Below are 20,042 nucleotides of genomic sequence, written 5' to 3' on the forward strand. Positions count from 1 at the left end.
TAAAATCATCCATTTACAAATAGCAGCACGATAAATATAAATGTAGACTTAACATTTAAAGCGTTTTAAATGGTTGTACATAATTAGGATTGCATATGTGTTTGTGCACTGCAGACATAGTTTATATCATAATAGGCCATGTTGGCAACACTGATTGCGTGTGACCGTATTGCGCAATAGAATACGCCGCAAACAACAACAGCAACACTTAACTAAAACTAGTCAGCAGCAGGTGAAAGCGAGCGGCGCTATCAGTTGAGTTTTGCTTGTGGCGCGTTCGTTCGCATATCGCGCGATCGGTGGTATTTATTGCCTGATTAGTCAATGAGCTGTGCATGTAACAAGACAAGGTGAAAGTTCACACAGCACACAAAATGTCCGCAAAAACAGCAGTTAAAACGCCTGCCAAAGAGCCATCTTCATTGACCAAACTCTATTTGTTTGGCTACAATGCTGTGCAAGTCGGCGGCTGGAGCTACATTCTCTATCAGCTGGTCAACTACTACGTGCTCCAGGGTCCCGAATTTCGTGCCCAAATCACGTTGTGGGATTACACACGCCTCGCCGTCATCATCTTCCAGAATGCTGCATTCGTCGAGATCCTGAATGCTGTCTTTGGGCTGGTTAAATCCAATCCTGTGGTCACCACATTCCAGGTCTTCAGTCGCATGATGGTCGTCGTGGGTGTTGTGATGGCCACGCCGACAGGCAAAGTCTCTCCCGGTTTGCCAATAGCGCTGTTTGCGTGGGCAATCACTGAGATCATCCGCTATGGTTTCTATGCGCTGAACATCATCAAAGTGGTGCCATCTTTTGTAGTCTTTCTGCGCTACACCACATTCATCGGGTTGTATCCCATTGGTGTGACGGGAGAGCTGTTGTGCTTCTGGTGGGCACAACGTTATGCCCGTGATCACAGTGTGTGGAGCGTGGAGCTGCCCAACAAATGGAATGCCACCTTCTCGTACTATGCACTGCTGTGGATCGTCATGCTGGGTTACATTCCCATCTTCCCCCAGCTCTACATGCATATGTTTGCATTGCGTCGCAAGATTCTCGGCGGCGGCAGTAAGAAGAAAGCCAACTGAACTTTGAACCGAAGCATTTCGAACAAAACATTTACATTCAGTTTGCTGTTTCAGCTTCGCACTTTGGAGTGAACAAGCAGTCACCTCAAGCTGACATCCAAGTTTAGACTTAATTCATTATTCATCATAACTTGACTTTTTAAGTTAGCTAATTAAGTTTCACCTTGGTTGTTGTGTACAAAAACAAATAAACTTAACCAATCACTTAACATTTTTATTCTTATTCATTTGCCACACTTTTAAATTGGGGCACGTAACACTCTTAGTGCTGTGACCATTGTATGGTCTTAAGGTCAATGCCCTCCTGTACCATTTCCCACAGCGGCGACATTTCACGCAAACGCTCCACATGCTTGATACACTTGTCTGCCGTATAATCCACCTCCTGCACCGTGGTAAAACGTCCAATGCCAAAGCGTATGGAACTGTGCGCTAAATCCTCATCGGTGCCAATGGCACGCAGCACATATGACGGCTCCAGCGACGCTGAGGTGCAAGCCGAGCCACTGCTCAAAGCCACATCTTTCAAGGCCATCAACAATGATTCACCCTCGACGTAGGCAAACGATAAATTCAAGCAACCATTGTAGGTTCGCTCCGGATCACCATTGCGTATCACATGCGGCAACGCAGTCGTAATGCGATCCATTAAACGCTTCGACAGAAAGTCCACCCACTTCTTATCGTAGTCCATCTCCTGCATCGACAATTCCGCTGCTGTACCCAAGCCCACAGCCAAGGGAGCGGGCACTGTGCCGCTACGCAAGCCACGCTCTTGGCCGCCGCCACTCTGGATGGGCTCGAGACGCACACGCGGTCGGCGACGCACATACAAGGCACCCACACCCTTGGGGCCGTAGATCTTATGTCCCGAGATGGACATAAGATCGATCTGCATGGCATTCACATCGATGGGTATTTTGCCCACCGCTTGAGCGGCGTCAGTGTGGAAAAATACTTTGCGCGAGCGACACAACTGACCAATCTCTTGGATGGGCTGCTTCACACCGATCTCATTGTTCACCGTCATTATGGAAACAAGGGAGGTGTCTGGCGTCATTGCCTCGGCCAGTTGTTCCATGTTAATGATGCCATTGGCCTCCACGGGTAAGTAGGTCACACGGTAGCCTTCGTTCTCAAGCGCACGGCAAGAGTCCAGCACACACTTGTGCTCCGTCTGTGTGGTAATCACATGCTTTTTGTTCGTACCATAGAAACGTGCCACTCCTTTCACAGCAATATTATTTGACTCAGTGGCTCCTGATGTAAAGATGATTTCCTTGGCATCGGCACCGATGAGGCGAGCAACCTGTTCGCGTGCTTTCTCCACAGCGTGTTCCGTTTCCCAGCCATAGGCATGTGTTCGCGAATGTGGATTACCATAGTAGTTGGTGAGATAAGGCAACATAGCGTCGAGCACTCGCGGATCCATCGGTGTTGTGGCCTGTGCATCCAAGTACAGCGGTCGTCCCTCCGTCTGGTCATTTTTGATGTTGAAACGTACCTGGCGCTCACGAAATTCTAGAATAAATATAAGATAAAACACTATGTAACAGCGTTTGTTGTTGTTTTTACCTTTGGAGGTGGCCGCCAATTTTGTTGTTGTTGCTGCCGCTGTTGTCGATTCCGGGCGCAGCAAGTACGCCATAGCTTTGGCATGGGGCCGCAGCATTTGCGCCTGCAATCGGCCCAGCACGTTTTGCATATTTATTTAGCACGTGTGTGAGTTGTTAACTATTTATTATTGTATTTATTATAAGTTTTTCGTTTTTATTATTTCACAATCTAATCAGCTTGCCAGTGTGACCCTAACGCTCTAGGGAAGAAGCAACGATAGCAAAGTCGATAAGTAGATGTATTGAAGCTCTAAAAATGCCGATAACAACAGCGTTGCCATACAATTGTGGGTTAGCTTGCCGCCTTCTTTCGTTATTTAAATGCAAATATTTTTTTTATTCAGAAGTACTTTTCAATTTAAAATGCTTTATAATTGTATGTGCAGTGTTTAATTAATTGGACCGATTTAATACTTTCACGTTATTTAAAAACGTTTTTTTTTTATATGTATGTACATAAAAGCATAAAATATATATTGCAAAAATAGATTTATATATGTATACATATTTAAATGGTATGCTGTGGTGTAAAAACTTTCTCATCTAATATCCAACTTCATTTATATAAAGGTGTATATGTATGTAATATATTTATATATGCCTATTGCTTGTAATTAGAATAATTTTTGTTTCTTTTTTTACATTTGAACACTTAAAAATTGTCGATTCTGTCAGCTAGCAACATGTTTTGATTACAACTTTAAACCTTATAACTAAAATATTAGATTAACGAGTGATTGTTTTCATTTTTGTTTTTCTTTTTAAAGGGTAAATCTGTTCAAAAGTGCCATTTTGTTCGTACGAAATACAGACTAATACAATTTTTGATAATTTAACAGCAAGATTACAAAATAATTGAACTGGTTTTCCAAAATAAATAAACGTCAACAAATCCGATAATCACCATTGTGCATTTGCCGTTGTTGTCAAAGCAGCTGCTCCGTTACGAGCACTACACTCTGCTCCAGCGCAATAGCCGCCAGCTCCTTTAGCCACTCATCCAATAGCACAGCACATAAGGCCAAATCACGAGAGCGCTCCGTGCCACTAGTATTGGCAATGATGCCCATCGAGGCAACGGAATCCAATGATACGGGTTCCGAATTAAAGCTTGCTGCGCCACTTTCGCCTCCAAGCAGCGTGCTTGACGAGTGGGGACCGGATAAGGTTTGTGTGGAGCTGTTGTTGCTTCCCGTGCCTGTTCCTGCGCCACTTGCCTGTGGCGTGGTGCTCAGACTTGTCTCACAGGTGTTGCCCCTTGCAGAGTCCTGCGCTGAGCCGCGAGTCACGTCCGTGTTGTTTGCTCCGCCCACAAGAGTGGAAGCGGCGCCTGTAAGATGCGTAAACATTAATTAATATTGCAAATTTTGAAATTGTTTGCTGATTAACTTGGGGGTTAAGCGAATAACGAGAATGGTAAACAAATGCGGAGTTTAGTAAGGAATTAAGGAGAGCAGCAATATGTACAAAAGCAATAATAGGAAGCGGCAAACTACTCAACAAATTGTCAACAGCTAACAGTTTACAACGACAACGAGGCATAAGAATAGCATAAATACTAATAGTTAATATAATTAAGATATCAATATAGATTTTTTTTTTTTTTGGTTTTTGTTTTAAGCGTGAAATATTTACCGGTGAAGAATGCGTAAATTTGTGATAAGCCAGATGAAGCTAAGAATTTTCGTAGGAGAAAATTTTTCATATCGATCAAAAAAAGTAAACAATAAAAAAAGAGAGACAAATTCATTATAAGCAAATGACATCTGCAGACATATTACAAAATCTAAAATGTGTATAGTGTAGAATTAATGATTACACTGCTCAATCAATCAATTTCTTGATTAATCAAGCTGTGTGTGTGTGTGTGGTGCGTGTGTTTTTTGTTTTAAGATCCCGCAACCGACTTTGTTCCAACATCCGCTGCTGCGTTCTATGTTTTCATGTTTTGAATTCTTGTGAATTTTGTTTGTAAAATAGAATAATTGTGCAATGTCCATAACTTAAGCATTTCGCTGCACTTACTCGAGGAGTTCGTTGTGGTTGCAGCTGCTGGCGCTGCCTGCGCTGTGGATGAAGCGGATCTGCGGCTAAACATACTTGTGATAGACTTGCTGATGCTGCGTCGCTTATTGTCGCTGCGTCTAAACGGATCATAGGCGCTGCTTGGGGAAGCCTGCACTGGTGTCGCTGCCGAAAGTGTGGCATATGTGGAACGTTGATGACTCGACTGCTGGTTGCTGGTGTTGTGGCCGTGCTGTTGGTGCTGCAGCTGCTGCTGATGCAGGGGCGAATTGTCGCTTACTTTGCGCGCATTGACCAAGCGAAACTCGCGATCAATCAGATACGAACGCGCTACATCGATAATTTCCAGTGAATTCTCAGCCACCGGCAACTCGGCATCAATTTGCTGCTTCAGCATGCGCAACACTTGATGGAACGACGGCGTATCCGACGTGATGGCAATGTCTGAGCGAAGCAGCAGAGAGTGCACCAAAGGTAATGGATACCAGGCAAGGCGTGTAATCAGACCAGTTAGATGCAGATTGACGTACAGCGAGTTGCTCGTGAAGGTTTGCAGTTTGCCCCAAATGGCATTGAGAAAGGGACCTGCGAAAGAAACTAGTCATTTAATATGTCGTATTTAATAAAAGCTGATTACTTACCTAAGCTTACGGTGCCCTGCGCAAACAAATCCTCCGAGAAATCTAAATCTGTGAGCAATAGTTCGTTGCGTGTGCTGTGCGAAATACGCCACGAATCGCGTCGCCCGCTGCTCAAGCTGCTGGTATTATGATGACTGCTGCTGTTGCTGTGCTCTAGATCCGTTTCGCTGGTCACAGTGGTATTATTATTATTGGTCCCTTCATTGCCATCGTCTGCATCATCTGCGGGCCGCCACTTGAACGATTCATAGCCACTCGATTCGCCAATGGATTGCAAGCTATCCAGTTGCTTCTCGCCGAGCTCACTCACAGCTGGCACAACCAACGGCGTCGCTGTGCTGCCAAATTCGCTGAAGAACTGCTTGGCTAGCTCCAAGGCATGTGCTGTGGCACGCGTTTGTCCTTGACGTGGCCATTTCTGATAGCGATAATTGTTCGCCCACTTGACGCAATCGCGTTGACATTGTGCGATTCGTGCATGCGCCTCAAAGAGATATGCTTGAATGTTGGCATACAGACTGTCACCCGCATAGTGACCATAATAGTTCCAGTTGGCGCCAATGGTTTTGCTCATCACCGGCGACGGCAAACTGGGCAACACAGCAGAAGCTGCCGCTGGTTCAGCGCTGAAATCCACGCTCTTTGGACGCGCTAAATCGCGGGCCCGCTTCATCACATCCGGTGTGAGTTCCAAAAAGAACTCGGTGGTGTTCAGATATGGATCGATTTTGTTGATCTTGTGGCGATGTGAAATAGGCACATGTTTGCCCGGCAGCATGTACTTTAACAGCAGCTCCAGCATTAGATCTTCACAGTGCAATCCCAGCAGCGTATCAAACAGCGCCATCGTAACCATGCAGAGATTGGCATCTGGTGAATGAAGACGCTCTACAAGCGCATCCAGAATACGTTCACCATCGAACTTTTCCGTGTCGAGCAAAAACTTAACAAAGGCACGCATCAGTCCCGGTTCGGTGATGGAGCGTAGGATCAGATCCAGATAGGACATGGCCGAGATTTGTGAGTCGATGTTCGTCTGAAAATGTTTGCCCTTCAGTGTCTGCGAATTGAACGCGCAAAAAGTTGTTTCGACATTTCGAGGCGAGGTGTTTTTTTTTGTTGTTTTTGGTTAGCATTGGGGTCGGCCCATAAAGATAGATAGAGGATAACACACATAAATTGTATATATTCGCTACGTTTATGCTGTCCACTTATCATGATTTGTACATTTTAGATTAAATCTATTATGAAATACTTGCATCAATTTTGAAAACTTATTGGTTTGAAAGTATCTATACTTCTTTTAAATTATATTTATCCATTTATTTGATGTGTTTTTGAAATAATGTAATAGGTATGGAATCACCTTTGGCTTTAATTAATATGTACTAACAAAAACTTGAAAATTTCGCCGCAGAAACTCTGGATTAAAGTTACGCGTAAATTATAATACTTTTTTAGAAATAAAATATATATTTATGCTAAGCAGTTCTATCATAAAGTTGCCCAAAAAAACAACCAGTAAACAGATAAGAATTCTGAGAACAAAATTACAATTATATTTTTTTCATAAAGTTGCTAAACAATTATCAGTCCAAAGTAATTTTTTGTGGATATGAAATAATTGAAATTAGTAAAAATACTTCAGTCTGCAAGGACGTTAAATTTCAGTTTGCTGATTTATCTTAATCACGATTAGTAGCTGCGCATAAACGTAGCAATATATATACTAAGTAGAAGCATCAAACAGACACATATACCACAGGGACAAGTGACAAACTTTGCAACCAACACCACAAGAAATGCATCGAAGACAAGTTTTTACGTGAAGAGCCAAGACAAGCGTAACAAACTGCAAACACTCACCTGGAGTATCGCTGGTCCAAGGACCGGCACAATAAAGCCCTGATACATGAAGTCCAACAGCTGCTGTTTGATCATCTCATGGGCCACTTGGACAACAGCATTGCAAAACTCCAGGGCATTCATAAACAAGGTCAACTCGGGTATTTCGGTGACATCATCTGGGGTAATGCGATGCCAATCAATCGAGCTAATCTCAATGCTGTTGGGCAACCGAGAATAGAGGCCACCAAGGCCAGTGACGAGTAGCGGGCAAATGGACGAGTATTGTGCAATGTAGTGGCCAATGTTGGAGTTCTTCTGCGACAGCGCCATGCAGAGCAGTAACGCATCGCGTGCCTGATGTCCCAAGCTGCCCTCACGATGCACATACGGTATGAGCAGGGAGAAGATAATGAAGCTGTAAATATTTAAAAAATTATGACTGACAATTAAAATGAGTAAACTTCAAGACTTTACTTGGTGGTGGTGCCGCTTTTGGGCTGCGGCAGGCTGCCGTTTTGTATTTGCTCCTGCACTTGCGTCTGTGCCGAGAAGAAGAACAGATCCAGCAGATGCACATTCTGCATTAGAACCACACACAACTGATTGAGCAGTATGACCAAACGTTTCTCGAGATCTGGCGGAAATATCTCGCCCTGACTCGACGCTAAGATTTTGAGCAGCGGCCGCAAAAACGGCTCGTGACATAGCAGCTGATGACGCGAATGGCTGACAAGTAACTCGTACAACTTCAGCTGCTCCAGCCGTACAGCGTTGGCATAGCGTCCTGTTGTGCTCGCCCATTCGTAGAGCTTGTCCAGCAGATTCTCGCTGAGCAGAAATTCCAGACAAGGTGCCGCTGGAGGCGCTGCATCCGTGGTGGGCAGTGACACTTTGTTGCAATGATGCAGTTCGACCAGCAGCAGCGTTACCATATAGTCCAGATGCGACACCACGCCCAGTACATCGTCATGCGTAGGCGGACCGCCCGAGTGTTGTATGATCTCATGAGCCTGTTGCCAGTGCTTGCAAAAGCTATCATAGCAGGCACGGGGATCACAATCGGTAGCCGCATCGATGGGTCGTTGAATAGTGTGGCTACTGCCAGAGTTGCCGCTGCTGCCGCCAGAGCTGCCACTGTGCCGTGTAAGACTCTGACGCAATGGACTGGTTCGTAGCCAACTCATTGTTTCCGTTGCGATTTTTGTTTTTGTTTTAATTGTTATTTTGGCATGTATTTAATTAATTCTTATCTTCCAATTTTTGTGCGCTGAGTATTCTCGTTTGCGTTTCCAGCTATACATAGATATGTATGTCGTGTACGTATTTCAAAACTGAAAGCAAACGCGAATAGATAAGCTTTGCCCATTGCATCTTCTACGAGCGACAGCAACAACAACAACAATTGCAGACTGTTTGTCAGTGTGTGTGTGGGAGAGTGAGAGGCAGCTTGCATACGTATTTGGAAGCGAGCGAGCAAGTGGCATTTTTTTTATAGTCACTGAAGCGCTGCAAATTGTTGTTGCTATTGCTGGCACTTTACACAGTTGTGTATTTGCTGCTCACCTAATGTATTCTCATCGTCATCGCCTTGCTGACTGATTCTTACACCAGGTGTTGCCTTCTTTTTTTTTATGCCAGGTACTCATGGACGCTATTCAACTAGCTCTTTTTTTGTATTTGGCACTGGGAAATGACAACGACGACGACACAGCACAGCAATCTCTGGCCCCCGTCCTTGTGTTGTGCGCACACTTGGCAGGTGGAAAAAAACGCAATTGTGCTTCAGTTACGCGGTAAACAACATGCATAAAGCCTAGTCGACACCTTAAAGCCTCATGTTGCACTATTTGGGATACGTTTTACGCGTAGTTTATACCATTTTAAAACAAAAATATTTACAACAAATAATAGAAAGTAATGAATGAATTAGTAGGCGAGCGATAGACTGTGTGGTGGTCGGCCGATAACACAGCACAATCAAAACACTGCCTGCGAATTGCAACCCTAAAATCACCTGATGACGATAGCTGTCTTGCTCACGAATCGATAAGAAATGATAAATAAATATTTAATGGCGGAAAAATTCAAAATGCTTATGCGGGATTTGCATTTTATTGAGTTTATTTATATATTTGAATATTTTTGTTGGACATACACTTTTTTATTTAGTATACGCTCATAAAAGTTACAAAGTCATGTTATAAACGCAATTTTACAAAACGAACAACAGCACATAGTTAGTAGATATGCAGTTAATAATAGTAGTGTACATTTATCGTTTGTTTTTTCATAGACTGACTATTTTGTTTTTTTTTTGTTGTAAAGCTCTTCAAACATTGATCCTTGGCGGATGTTTGTTTGCTGACAATGCAAGACTTCTTAATTTGATATAACCATTAACCAAGTTAGAGTTGCACATGTTCAAAATTCTTTGTATGATTTTGCTAACAAATAACATAGTTTAAATAAATTGTCACTAAATATTTGTAATAATAAATGATGTATTACACGACGACGGAGATAACGAGCTAGAACAGTGTATCTATCTGTCTGTGTTGTTTCCACAAATTGTCAACTCACATCGGCAACAGCGACTGACTAACACTGTTTGTCCGTGAGCTGGGCCTCTCAATGGTCATGGATTGCTGCGGCACTTGGCTATCGGTGCTAATACCCAATCCTGCATAGATTTCCTTCATTACAAACAGAATTGTGTCCTCAGATGCCCTAAAATAGAGGAAGAAAAGAGATTACTGATCGGTTTCACATAGTATATAGTAAATTTGTTAACTTCTTACCAGTAGCAGACGTGACTGCTCAGAGCGAAGATGTACTCGTTGATGAACTCCAGCGGGGCCTCTTGGAGCACATAATCCACGCGCTTTGAATCATTCAGCTTGCCAAGTGGAAAATCTAATTCAATGAATTCTGGATCTGATGTTGTAGTGGATTCTGAATCGGTTCGTTGACGCGCATGCGTCGATGTGGTCGCCACTGATGATTCGTCTTGGTCCTCAGTTTGCTTTTGGAATACCTGCGAGGAGGAGGAGCTCTAAGGCAATTGTTTAGAAACTCTCTTGGCGAAATTATATATTAAACTCACCTCTTTTTCTAGCGACTCCTCGGCCTCCTTCTTGACTTTAGTGACCGTGGCCAGGAAATTAACGCTATCCAGTGTTGTCTTGAATGTGTCCATGAATCGTTGCTTAATATCTGCACCCACGCGCGTCATTGTCTCCTTCAGCTCCAGATGCATGCGTTTGCGTCCCTTGTGATGTGGTATCAACACCGGACGTATGCCCTTCATGTCGGGATTAACCAGGGCCTCGATGCGATACGCAACCGGATCAAAGGGATGGAATATGTTGTAGAAACCCGCGCAAGTGGGTAGACGAAAATCAAGACCAAGCTTATCGATGCCACGTATGGTGACAAACATGCCAATGGGAGAGCCCAAAGCAAAGAACTTCTTGGGGTGGAATATCAACTGTGTGTAATTGATGACCGGTTGCCCAGTGCCTGCCACGCCCATTCCCATGGCATAGCTGACCTGTTTGGGTAGCATTTTATCATTGTTGGGCAACTGCACCTGGTCGGCCCCCTGTTGATACTGCTGCTTGCGCGGCAACTGATCAGGATTCTCTTTGTTTTCCTCTTCGCTTTCCTTGAGTGGCTCCTGATGGCACAGCAAATCAAAGAGGATCAACGAGCCCAAACTGTGACCAGCCAAGGAGACGCCGCCATTAAATTCAGGATGTCGCATGCGATATTTCAGATACACTTCGTTCAAGGCATCGGCCACGGTATTCATGATCTTCTGACAGTACTTGGGACTCGTGTAGAACAACACATCAAGCAGCGTGTCGTTGGTGAAGTTGCGCAAACGTGGAATGGACTCTAGCGTAATGGACTTGAGCTTCTCATCGATGCCCAACTCCTCGGAGTGCAGATGGCCATGCCATTCAATGGGCAGTACTTCGACGCGACCCACCAGACCCATGTCTGTGGAATTCTTATAGTGTGATTGTACCAGCTGCTGGGCAATAATGCGGAAATCATCAACTGGAACGAGTTTTAACAGATTAATAACTTAACTAGACAACTAATTCAATATTCTGTAAACTTACCAACTTCCTCAACGTTGCGCATCTTCAGATCGCAAGCTGACCCAATGCCATGTACCATGAATAGCAAATGATCTACGCGCTGTGATTCACCCTGTTGTATTTTGAAATCATTCAAGTCTCGCTTGACCACCAAGGGACGTGACGAGCTCTGCACGGTGCCGCCCCAAGTATCTGCATTTGACGGCGGCATAAAGTGTACAATGACGTTGGGACCATGCATCGTCACCTGCTCGCCGTTGCCCAACGGTATCTTCTTCAGCCATTCACCCGTTTCGGTGGCACGTTTGTATTCAGCCTCAAGTGCTGCCGCCGTTTCTTCGGCATATGGCACGTACTTTGAGTCGACACCTTTGTAGAACCAGGAACAGCGTCGCACCTCGATGGCCTTGCCCTCCCAGAACACAGGTGTCTTGGTGCGCTCCTTGATGTTAACATCATAGCGACCACCTTCCACGGGCACAATGCTTGATGAATCCGATTCTTCTAAGGGAGTGTGAAGGAAAGTAAAGTATTATATATTAGTAATAGCACATCTAAATACTCTATTTTAATATAATTAAGTACTTCTATAGAGCAACTTACCGCTAGTCAGGCTAGTCTCGAGTAGAGCTGAATCGTAATGACTGAATGGAGTCCACACAAATTTGCTGTCTACACTGCGCTTGTAGAACCAATGCAGCAACACAGGAGTGTAAACCTACCAATAAATAAGAAATTTTAATTTGAAATACCAACGAAAGGCGAAAGTTAGCAAACTTACAACCGTATCGGCTGGCGGCGCAATCGCCTGACCCTTTTCGCTGGCCATTCTTAATTGTTGTAGAATCTCCTCGGGTAATTCTCCCTGATACAATCGCTGCAGATCTTCTGCCTGATTAGACTCGGACTGCTGTTGCTGCTGTACTTGTTGTGGTTGCTGTGTCTGCTGTTGCTGCTGCTGTGGAGTTCCCTTTGTTGCCGTAGAGAAATCAGAGCAGGCTGAGGAAGGGGGCTCAACCTGATTTGAAGCTGATGTTTGGGAACGTCCCTCAAAGTGTTTTGTGGGCAAACCACTGTGGACTAGATCGTACTTGAGTTCTCCTGGAGCAGCGGGTTGATCCTGCAGCGGTGGATTGTTGAAAAAGTTTTGTATGCGTTGATCCTCCTGTTGTCCCGGAGCAGCGGCCGCAAAATGATCGAAGAAATTTCCTGAGGGCGGTGCAGCAGTAGAAACTGCAACTGATGCCGGAATTTGTGGTTGTTGTTGTTGAACAAGTTGTGGCGTCTCAGATGGACCGCCAAAAAAGCCCGAAAAAGAGTTTACACTTGAATTTTGATAGACGTTTGCGTTGGAATTTACAATTTGCTGTGTGTCGCTGAGCAGTTGCTCAAAGCCAAGTGCGCCAGAGACTTGGTTGCTATCAGTTGTGGTTGCCGGTGGTGGTTCCTGCACTAGCGGAGGCGGAGCTATGTTTAATTGAGCGGGCAATTCCGGGAATTGAGCAGCTTCCGTGGGTGCCGCAAAGAAATTGAAATCACTGCCACCGTTGCTAGCTGGCGTAAAGAAGCTCTGCAATGGCGATGGAGCAGATGCTGGATGTGCAATGGCGTCGCTGCTTCTGCGGAATGGATTTGCCAATGGAGCTGCTGAGCTATCCGTTGGTTTGGCTGCTGTGGGTGGCGGTGCTAGGGCTGTTACTTGTTCGGTTTCTAGCACAGGCTCAATGGTTTGCGCCTCGAAAAGTTGATTTGCGTCGGGTGCTACAAATCCTATCGGTGGTGGCAGTACTTCCTGCGGAAGTGGTGTCGTAATGGTCTGCGCGAAACGATTGAAGAATGTCGTAGTCGTTTGTGTGGTTAGCGCAGCGCTTGTGGCGTCGATGGATTGAGGTGGTAGAGCAAAGAAATCGCTGGCTGATGGTGGAGCAACGTTGCCGATTGGAGCTACAGGCTCTTGAGTAACTTGAGGTGCTCCAAAGAGACTGCTGGTTGTGAGGGTATCTGAAGTTTCCTGACTAATGTCAGCGGTAGCAGCCACAGGAGGATAAAGCTCAACTTGTTGGGTAGTTTCAGCTGTTGGCACAGGCACAAACAATGGTGTGCTTTCAGTAAAATCAGTTGACGGTTCTGTCGCATCAGCTTCGGTCTTATTTACTTCTTGAAGAGTTGCTGACGAGTCTGTCTTGGGAATGGTCGATGTTTCTATCTGCGCTGGAGCAAAGAATGAAACGCTTTCAGCTGTGGAACTTGGAAACAGTCCTATTTCCTGTGCAGCACTTGTTGGCGGTGCAGTAAACAAGGGAACTTGCTGACTGATCTGTGCTTGCAACTGTTCGATAGGAATCTGCGGCGTAAAAAGTCCTGATACGGGAGGATAAGGTAAGTTTTGTGTTGTTTCCGCTGTGGAGCTGGGCAAGAGCTGGGAAGCTGCTTCGAATGCTGTTGCTGTTGGGGGTGCAGCAAAAAGCGGAACTTGCTGAGGAGTAGTTTGATCTACCTTAGACTCAACGCGAGCTGCAAGCAATTGTGGATCAGATGGTTGATGGAGGGAAAGTTCTGGTGCTGCGTCGGTTGCAGAGCTTGAAAAGAGAGGAACTTCCTGTGTTGGAACAGTCGTAAAGAATGATGCGCTGATGGGAGGAACTTCTTGAGTTGGCTCTAGTTTAGGCGGAGTTGTTACAGCAGATGATGGATAGAGGGGAACCTCTTGTGTTGGAACTGTGCTAGATTCTGGATAAGAGGAAAGTTCTGGTACTGTTTCAGCTGCGGAGCTGGCAAAGAGATCCTGCGTTGAAACTGGTGCAAAAAGCGAAGCGCTGATAGGACCTTCTTGATTTTGTTCCGGTTTAGGCGTAGATTGCTCTGCAAGCGTTTGTGATGCAGTTGGTGGATAAAGAGGAACTGCTGGTTCTACCACAAAGCTGGCAGCGAGAGAAACCTCCTGCGTTGGTACTGGCGCAAAGAGCGATGCACTGATGGGAGCAACTTGCTGACTTGGCTGTGGATTTGCCGAAGTTGGCTCTAGTTTAGGTTGTGGTGGCTCTGACTTTGGAGGAGCTGGCTGAGTGATTGTCTGTTCAGCTGCTGGTGGATAGAGAGGTACTCCTTGCGTTGACTCCGCTGTTGAGCAAATAAATGGTTGCTGTGGAACTGGCGGAAAGGCCGACGGCGGCAATTGCTGAATTGACGGAGCTGGCTGGTGTCCAGGATATGTTGGTTGGGCTGCAAATAAATCAACTCCGGTGGTCGGTGCTCCGAAAGGATTAAAGATAGCCGCTGTTGGCGCTACCGATGTGGGTGCAAAGGGACTGGCTGTAAAACCAGCTTGTTGTCCAAAGGCTCCGATGGGCGTTGCGGTTTCCTGGGCTGTCAACGGACTTTTATAGAGACGGGTGCCCTTCTGCAGGCGATATGAAGTTTGTCCCGCTGCCGGAGGGGGTACAGCAGGTGCTGCTCCTGTTGGTGGACCGAAGGATGGAACGCTCTCAACTTGAGGTGGTAGTTGAGGTGGAAGCTGAGGTGCTGGCTGAGCAAATGGCGGAGCAGTTACTGCAAATGGTTGACTAACAGCCGGTGGAGGCGCTCCGAAAAGTGACTGAGCTACGGGTGGAGGACCTGCTGATGAAACTCCTTGAGCAGTTACTGAAAGTGGTTGACTAACAGCTGTTGGAGGAGCTGCTAAAGGTGGTTGTCCAAAAGTCGATGGAGGAGCTCCGAAGAGAGACTGAGTTACGGCTGGCGGAGCTCCTGCGTAAGCTACTGGAGCTGCTGAAGAAATTTCCGGAGCAGCTACTGTGAGTGGTTGACTAACAGTTTCAAAGGGTGATTGCGAAACGGCTGGAGCAACTGCCGGTGGTGGAGCAACTGCCAAGAACGGTGTTGATGCTGGCGGTAGTGCGGCAACTGGTGGCGGAGCAGCTGCCAAGGAAGGAGCTATAACCGCTGGTGGAACTACGGCTGAAGGTAATGAAGTAGTTGGTAGAAGAGCTACAGCTGGTGGTCCTGAGACTCCAGAGGGTAGAAAAACGGCAGCTGGTGGCCCTGAAACTGCCGAGGGTGGAACAACGGCTGACGGCGGAGCAACTGCTTCTGGAGCTGCGGCAACAGGCAGCGGATTAAAGTATCCCCCGACACCAGATGGAGCAGAAACTTCAGTAGGATTAAAGAAGCTGCCAACTGCAGGTGGAGCAGCTGGTGCGGCTACTGCAGCAGGATTGAAGAAACCACCGACAGTGGGTGGTGCAGTAGCAGTGGGTGCAAAGTAATCAGTTGATGCCTGAGCGGGTGCAAAGTAATTGCCGCCCGAGGAGGTGCTAATGTCAAAGTAACCAGGATTTGGAGCGTTGTAAGCTGCAGCTGGAGGAGCTTGCGGAGCTGACTCGGAACCGCGACCTGTAGCTGATTGCACTAATCCAGAGATGTTTTGCAGTACTCCACTTGGCACCAAGTTGGTCAGCGAGAAGAGACCGCCTCCAGACTTGCGTTCTTCCTGCACAGGAGCAGGAGCTGGAGCTGGAGCCGGTGGCTCAAATGTGGCTACAGCTGGCTGTGTTGGGTATGGTGGTGTAGCAAAGGGTAATGCAGCTGGTTGAACAGCTGCTTGCTGATGCTCGGAGAAACCGGGAATGGGCGCGTAGATCTTCTTTCTAGCGGTGTTGCGATACGTATTTTGTCCACCAGCTGTTGGTGGCACTGCAGGAGCTGCGCTTAGGTTCGGCAGCTCAGTGGGCGCATAGAATTTTGGTGGCTCCGGTGCAGCTTCACCTACAGTCGAAAGCGGTGCAGCATAGAAGGGCGGAGGCGCAACTGCAGCTGGTGGTGGCAAGTGAGCTGCTTGTTGTATGTACGTCGGTTGAATGTCCAATTGTGGCTGCTGTTCGTCTGTTGCTTCCCTCTGGCTGCCTGCGTAGATGCGTTTCGAGAAGGTAGAGAAAACGTTGGAGGCCACCGAGGGCAACGCACCAAATGAAGAGGCTGCCTGGCTAAGCAACGAGTCAGTATTGGTTGGGGGATCTAGCAAGGGATTTGCATTAGCATCGCCCGCACTTAGATATGAATTGTTGGCGCTGTTGGCTGCAGCGGCGGCGGCGACAGAAGAGTCGTCGCTGCTGCTGGCGTTCAAGTTGATCTCGTCAAGCGTTTCGTTGTCATCAATGCTTGACGATTGTCCCACAGTCACCAGCGTTTTGGGCTCTATAAAGAAAAAGGAAAGAGAGCTTGTTTAGTTAGGAAAACGCAATTGCTAACTTGGCATTATTTTCTTGCAGTGCAGCGAGTTTCATAAAAAGCCAAAAATTGACATTAGAGCTGCGCTGATGAGCTGGGGAAATGTCATGACATTTGAGTAGCCAAGCTGTTTGTTGTTGTATTTGTTGCCACGCTGTTGTTGCAACAATGTCTTGTTTGAAGAAAGTCATGGCAAGTGCAGCTACAACTGCAACTGTGGCTGTGGCTGTTGCCTAGCCAAACGTGCCATTTTGTCTTCAGTGCAAGAATTCACCTCGCTCTTGAAACGTGCTGCAAAACGTGGAACGAGGGGGGCAAAGCTGAACGGCCTCTGAGGTTTTTCACACCATGCTGGTGGCTGTGTAACCTGTGCTCAAGTATTCCAAGCATGGCAATTTGACACTCGTAAATATTTATGTTCTCAGCTTTTTGGAACAGCTGCTCGCTCCATAGACATTATTAGACATAGAGTTGCGATAGCAGTCTTAGAACTCTTGCTGGCTCGACGATAAAGTCGGGCATAACGATAAAGCAGGTACATAGCCATGTTCCATGGCGACCTAGTTATCCAAATAGTCACGAATCGAGCTGTGCATATCAGGGGGGTTTAGTTTGAATCATCTTTCAGGGGAATTCTATAACGTGTCATGTCCAATAGCAGGCTTAACGCCAAGAACGTTATTCAACACTAATTAGCGATATTTGGTTAGGGGTACACAAAATTGTATTTTATTTAAGATACAATATAAGCTTAATCGTAGATCAGATCCGTAGTAAAACACACTTACATGAGGATCAAACTTGAGTGTTACAAATTTTCCGTTTACCAATTTGTAGACTTGATGCGTGACTTAAATTTCATTTCTTTTAAAGCTGTGCATTTTTTTGGACACAAACGATGACTTCCAAAGTTTGTCTGTTGCACAGAAATTGAAATTACCAGACCTCAAACTTGTATAACTCGAGCAGATCAAACGCCTTGCAATTAGATAAACTGAATAACCATAATGTGGTAATTTTCCTAAACAACGCAGATAAGCCTCGAATTGAAGATGACGCACATCTTTCCAAAACGTATTTTGAGCATAAATTAATAAAATAGCTTAAACAAACATAATTTTTGTTCATATGCAAAAATATAAAGCCTATCAATAATCAATTTATGCTTCAAAAGAAACAACGCCTTTACTTTTCGACTCATTTAACAAATATATAGCAAAGCACGATGAATCAGAACTAATGCTAATTTATTCTACATATATGAGGTCAATAAATAATACGAAACGATTTAAGCGCGACAGGCGACGACCAGTAAAAAATAATAAAATTGTAAAACTGAGAAATGTGAGTTTGTTTTGTGCTCTTTACTTTTCATTTTGTTTTTTATTTGTATCTTTTTAGCACATTTTAGTGATGCGGTAATTTGCGGGCAAGTATATTATGCCATGAACCATAAACCTCAAGCCAATATTCCCATTGCAAAGCACTTGACATTGCCAACATTTTTTCCCTCCATCGGTTTTTTTTTATTTGTGTTGGATTTCTTGCTGCGGTGGCGTCTCGCAAAGCGTTGGCATATTTCACGGTGTCAGCAATTGTTTGGCTAATGTAACAGCCATAAAGTCGGGCAAAAGCAAACAAATAGAACAAATAACAATGACAATAACAATAACAAATAAACAGCCTAAAACAAAGATTAGCTAGTTAAAAAAAAAACGATTTGTTAAAAGGGGACGACGCGTTGCCATTAACTGCCTAACGAAAATTTCCAGTTTCGTCTTGAAAGGTTTTTTTTTTGTTTTGTTTTTGGTTTTTGTGTGTATGTTTTTTACGCTTTTTGTTGCTTAAATATTTAAAAATTAAAAAAAGGCCGCAATGACAGTGACGCATTTTCAACAAATTGTTAAAAGCAAATAATAGGCGATTGTCTAGTCACATAAGAAAAGTAGAACAACGTATTTCAAATATGGCTCGAGCCGCAAAGCCAAAAAAAGTTATACAAAAAGAAAAAAAAAACCAGTACAAAAATGAAGAGGAATTTGCTTTGGCATGACATCATAACGATCATAAACGAATCGAGGCAGCATAAGCACTTAAGTAAAAGACAAAAAAAAAAAAAAAACAACCAACGACATCAACGAAGAGGAAAAAAAAAAAACTCAAAGTGCCTGCACATAATGGCACTCAAATAAAACAATTAAGGCCCACATAAGCACGTCAAGCGAGTGAGAGACGATGAAATCATTTGCAGGATACACACAGCACACAACACCATAAAGATGCCCCAAAAGATTGCCAACAATTTGGTCGTCTTTAAGGCTCGTGCAGGTCGCATGCCAAAAATGAGGGGCTCCAAAAAAAAGCAAAAAAAAATAAACCAAGTTTAAAAAACAAAATAAACAGCAGCTTGGCATTTTTGGCATTGAACCCTCCGGCAGCCAAAAAGAAAAAAAGTAAAAAAAAAACGAGAACAAAAAGACGAAATAAGAAGAGCGAAATGAAATCAAAATAAATCTCAATAAAAATGCGTGCTCGGAACAACTGCTTTGGAGACGCTGCTCGAGACGGTTTGTCTGCCAGCGGCAAAACGATGATATAAATAAAATGCACGATTTTTCTATAGCCACTTCACACAACAACAACAACAACTCCGACAAAAAACAACGACAACCGCAACAGCGTGCAAAAAGAAAATGGGCAATGGTATTTTGATTGCTTATCATTTTATAATGTTGCCGAATCATTTATACACTAACTTTTAATTCGGTTTATAGCTTAATTCTTATGGCATTAATTAAATATTATTATTATTATTATTTTATTAACCGGATTCGCACTAACTGACTAACATTCTCATCATATTAAATTAAACTCCAACATGTGATTGGCAATTTGACATTTACTTGAGCGATGTTGAGCTAAGACCTTGCGAATAATACTTAGATAATAGCCGGAATAAACTGATAATATTAAGTTGATAAGTTGACTATTTATAATAAAATATTTAATTAAAAAATTGGCTATTTATTAAAGAATTTTTAATTGATAAGTTGCCTATTTATAATAAAATATTTAATTGATAAGTTGCTTAAAGCCTTCTTCAAAGAAAGAGAATTTTAAGTTACCAATAAAAGCTAATTGATAAGGTGCCAGAGTCTCAATGCCTATAAATACTTAAATTATGAAATCCAGCTAAGATTTTAATGGTATACGAAATACGAAAAGAAATTCTCATTTAGTCATAAAATTGCTATAAATAGTTGCAATGTTGGATACATTGTTTGTAATATTAATTGTTAAGAATCTCTAAATTCTCATCGCACGATTCCAAAATAACTTTTCCAAAAATCTAGCACATTCTTTTTGCTATCTGCCGCAAACACATTCATTCAGCTAAACCCGGTGAAATATTCTGCACACCCGAAAAGTAATCAACGTAGGGCAAGGCAAAACAAAAGACTTAGACAACGAACTCAGGTAGCAGCGAGTTCA

At 44.3% G+C, this 20,042-nt stretch overlaps 4 protein-coding genes across 9 annotated transcripts in view; 1 reads left to right on the plus strand and 3 right to left on the minus strand.

The window, feature by feature from the left end:
- Positions 1-192: 192 nt before the first annotated feature.
- LOC133842445 (very-long-chain (3R)-3-hydroxyacyl-CoA dehydratase hpo-8) lies at positions 193-1,297 on the plus strand. Its single transcript, XM_062275532.1, has one exon. It carries the CDS (start codon positions 375-377, stop codon positions 1,086-1,088), a length of 714 nt encoding a protein of 237 aa, XP_062131516.1. The 5' UTR covers positions 193-374; the 3' UTR covers positions 1,089-1,297.
- LOC133842418 (cysteine desulfurase, mitochondrial) lies at positions 1,282-2,911 on the minus strand. Its single transcript, XM_062275497.1, has 2 exons — positions 2,664-2,911; positions 1,282-2,609 (listed from the first exon to the last, which is right to left on the minus strand). Exons 1-2 carry the CDS (start codon positions 2,791-2,793, stop codon positions 1,351-1,353), a joined length of 1,389 nt encoding a protein of 462 aa, XP_062131481.1. The 5' UTR covers positions 2,794-2,911; the 3' UTR covers positions 1,282-1,350.
- Positions 2,912-3,197: 286 nt separating this feature from the next.
- On the minus strand, positions 3,198-9,167 carry LOC133842367 (FHIP family protein GJ17503). Of its 5 annotated transcripts, none has more exons than XM_062275427.1 (7): positions 8,782-9,167; positions 7,693-8,549; positions 7,237-7,633; positions 5,371-6,430; positions 4,730-5,314; positions 4,340-4,378; positions 3,198-4,034 (listed from the first exon to the last, which is right to left on the minus strand). In XM_062275427.1, the coding sequence occupies exons 2-7, from the start codon at positions 8,400-8,402 to the stop codon at positions 3,631-3,633; spliced, it is 3,195 nt and encodes a 1,064-aa protein (XP_062131411.1). In that variant the 5' UTR covers positions 8,403-8,549; positions 8,782-9,167; the 3' UTR covers positions 3,198-3,630. The 5 variants fall into 5 exon arrangements, with proteins under 5 accessions (XP_062131411.1, XP_062131435.1, XP_062131417.1 ...); XM_062275433.1 differs by having other exon boundaries at positions 3,199-4,034; positions 5,371-6,406; positions 8,782-9,166; XM_062275451.1 differs by lacking the exon at positions 4,340-4,378 and having other exon boundaries at positions 3,198-4,036; positions 4,735-5,314.
- A 318-nt stretch (positions 9,168-9,485) lies between these two features.
- LOC133842352 (mucin-2) overlaps positions 9,486-20,042 on the minus strand; it is a 29,198-nt gene continuing 18,641 nt past the window's right edge. The window contains exons 2-7 of one of the 2 annotated variants that reach the window (XM_062275416.1): positions 12,106-16,517; positions 11,928-12,042; positions 11,346-11,828; positions 10,322-11,280; positions 10,017-10,252; positions 9,486-9,945 (exon numbers count right to left, since the gene is read on the minus strand). In XM_062275416.1, the coding sequence (XP_062131400.1) occupies positions 9,795-9,945; positions 10,017-10,252; positions 10,322-11,280; positions 11,346-11,828; positions 11,928-12,042; positions 12,106-16,517 (6,356 nt within the window). In that variant the 3' untranslated portion in view covers positions 9,486-9,794. Of the gene's footprint in view, positions 9,946-10,016; positions 10,271-10,321; positions 11,281-11,345; positions 11,829-11,927; positions 12,043-12,105; positions 16,518-20,042 lie in introns of both variants that reach the window. The other variant, XM_062275408.1, reaches the window with a different exon arrangement.

This window comes from Drosophila sulfurigaster, chromosome 2L (assembly GCF_023558435.1).
Source record: "Drosophila sulfurigaster albostrigata strain 15112-1811.04 chromosome 2L, ASM2355843v2, whole genome shotgun sequence".
Taxonomy (NCBI): domain Eukaryota; kingdom Metazoa; phylum Arthropoda; class Insecta; order Diptera; family Drosophilidae; genus Drosophila; species Drosophila sulfurigaster.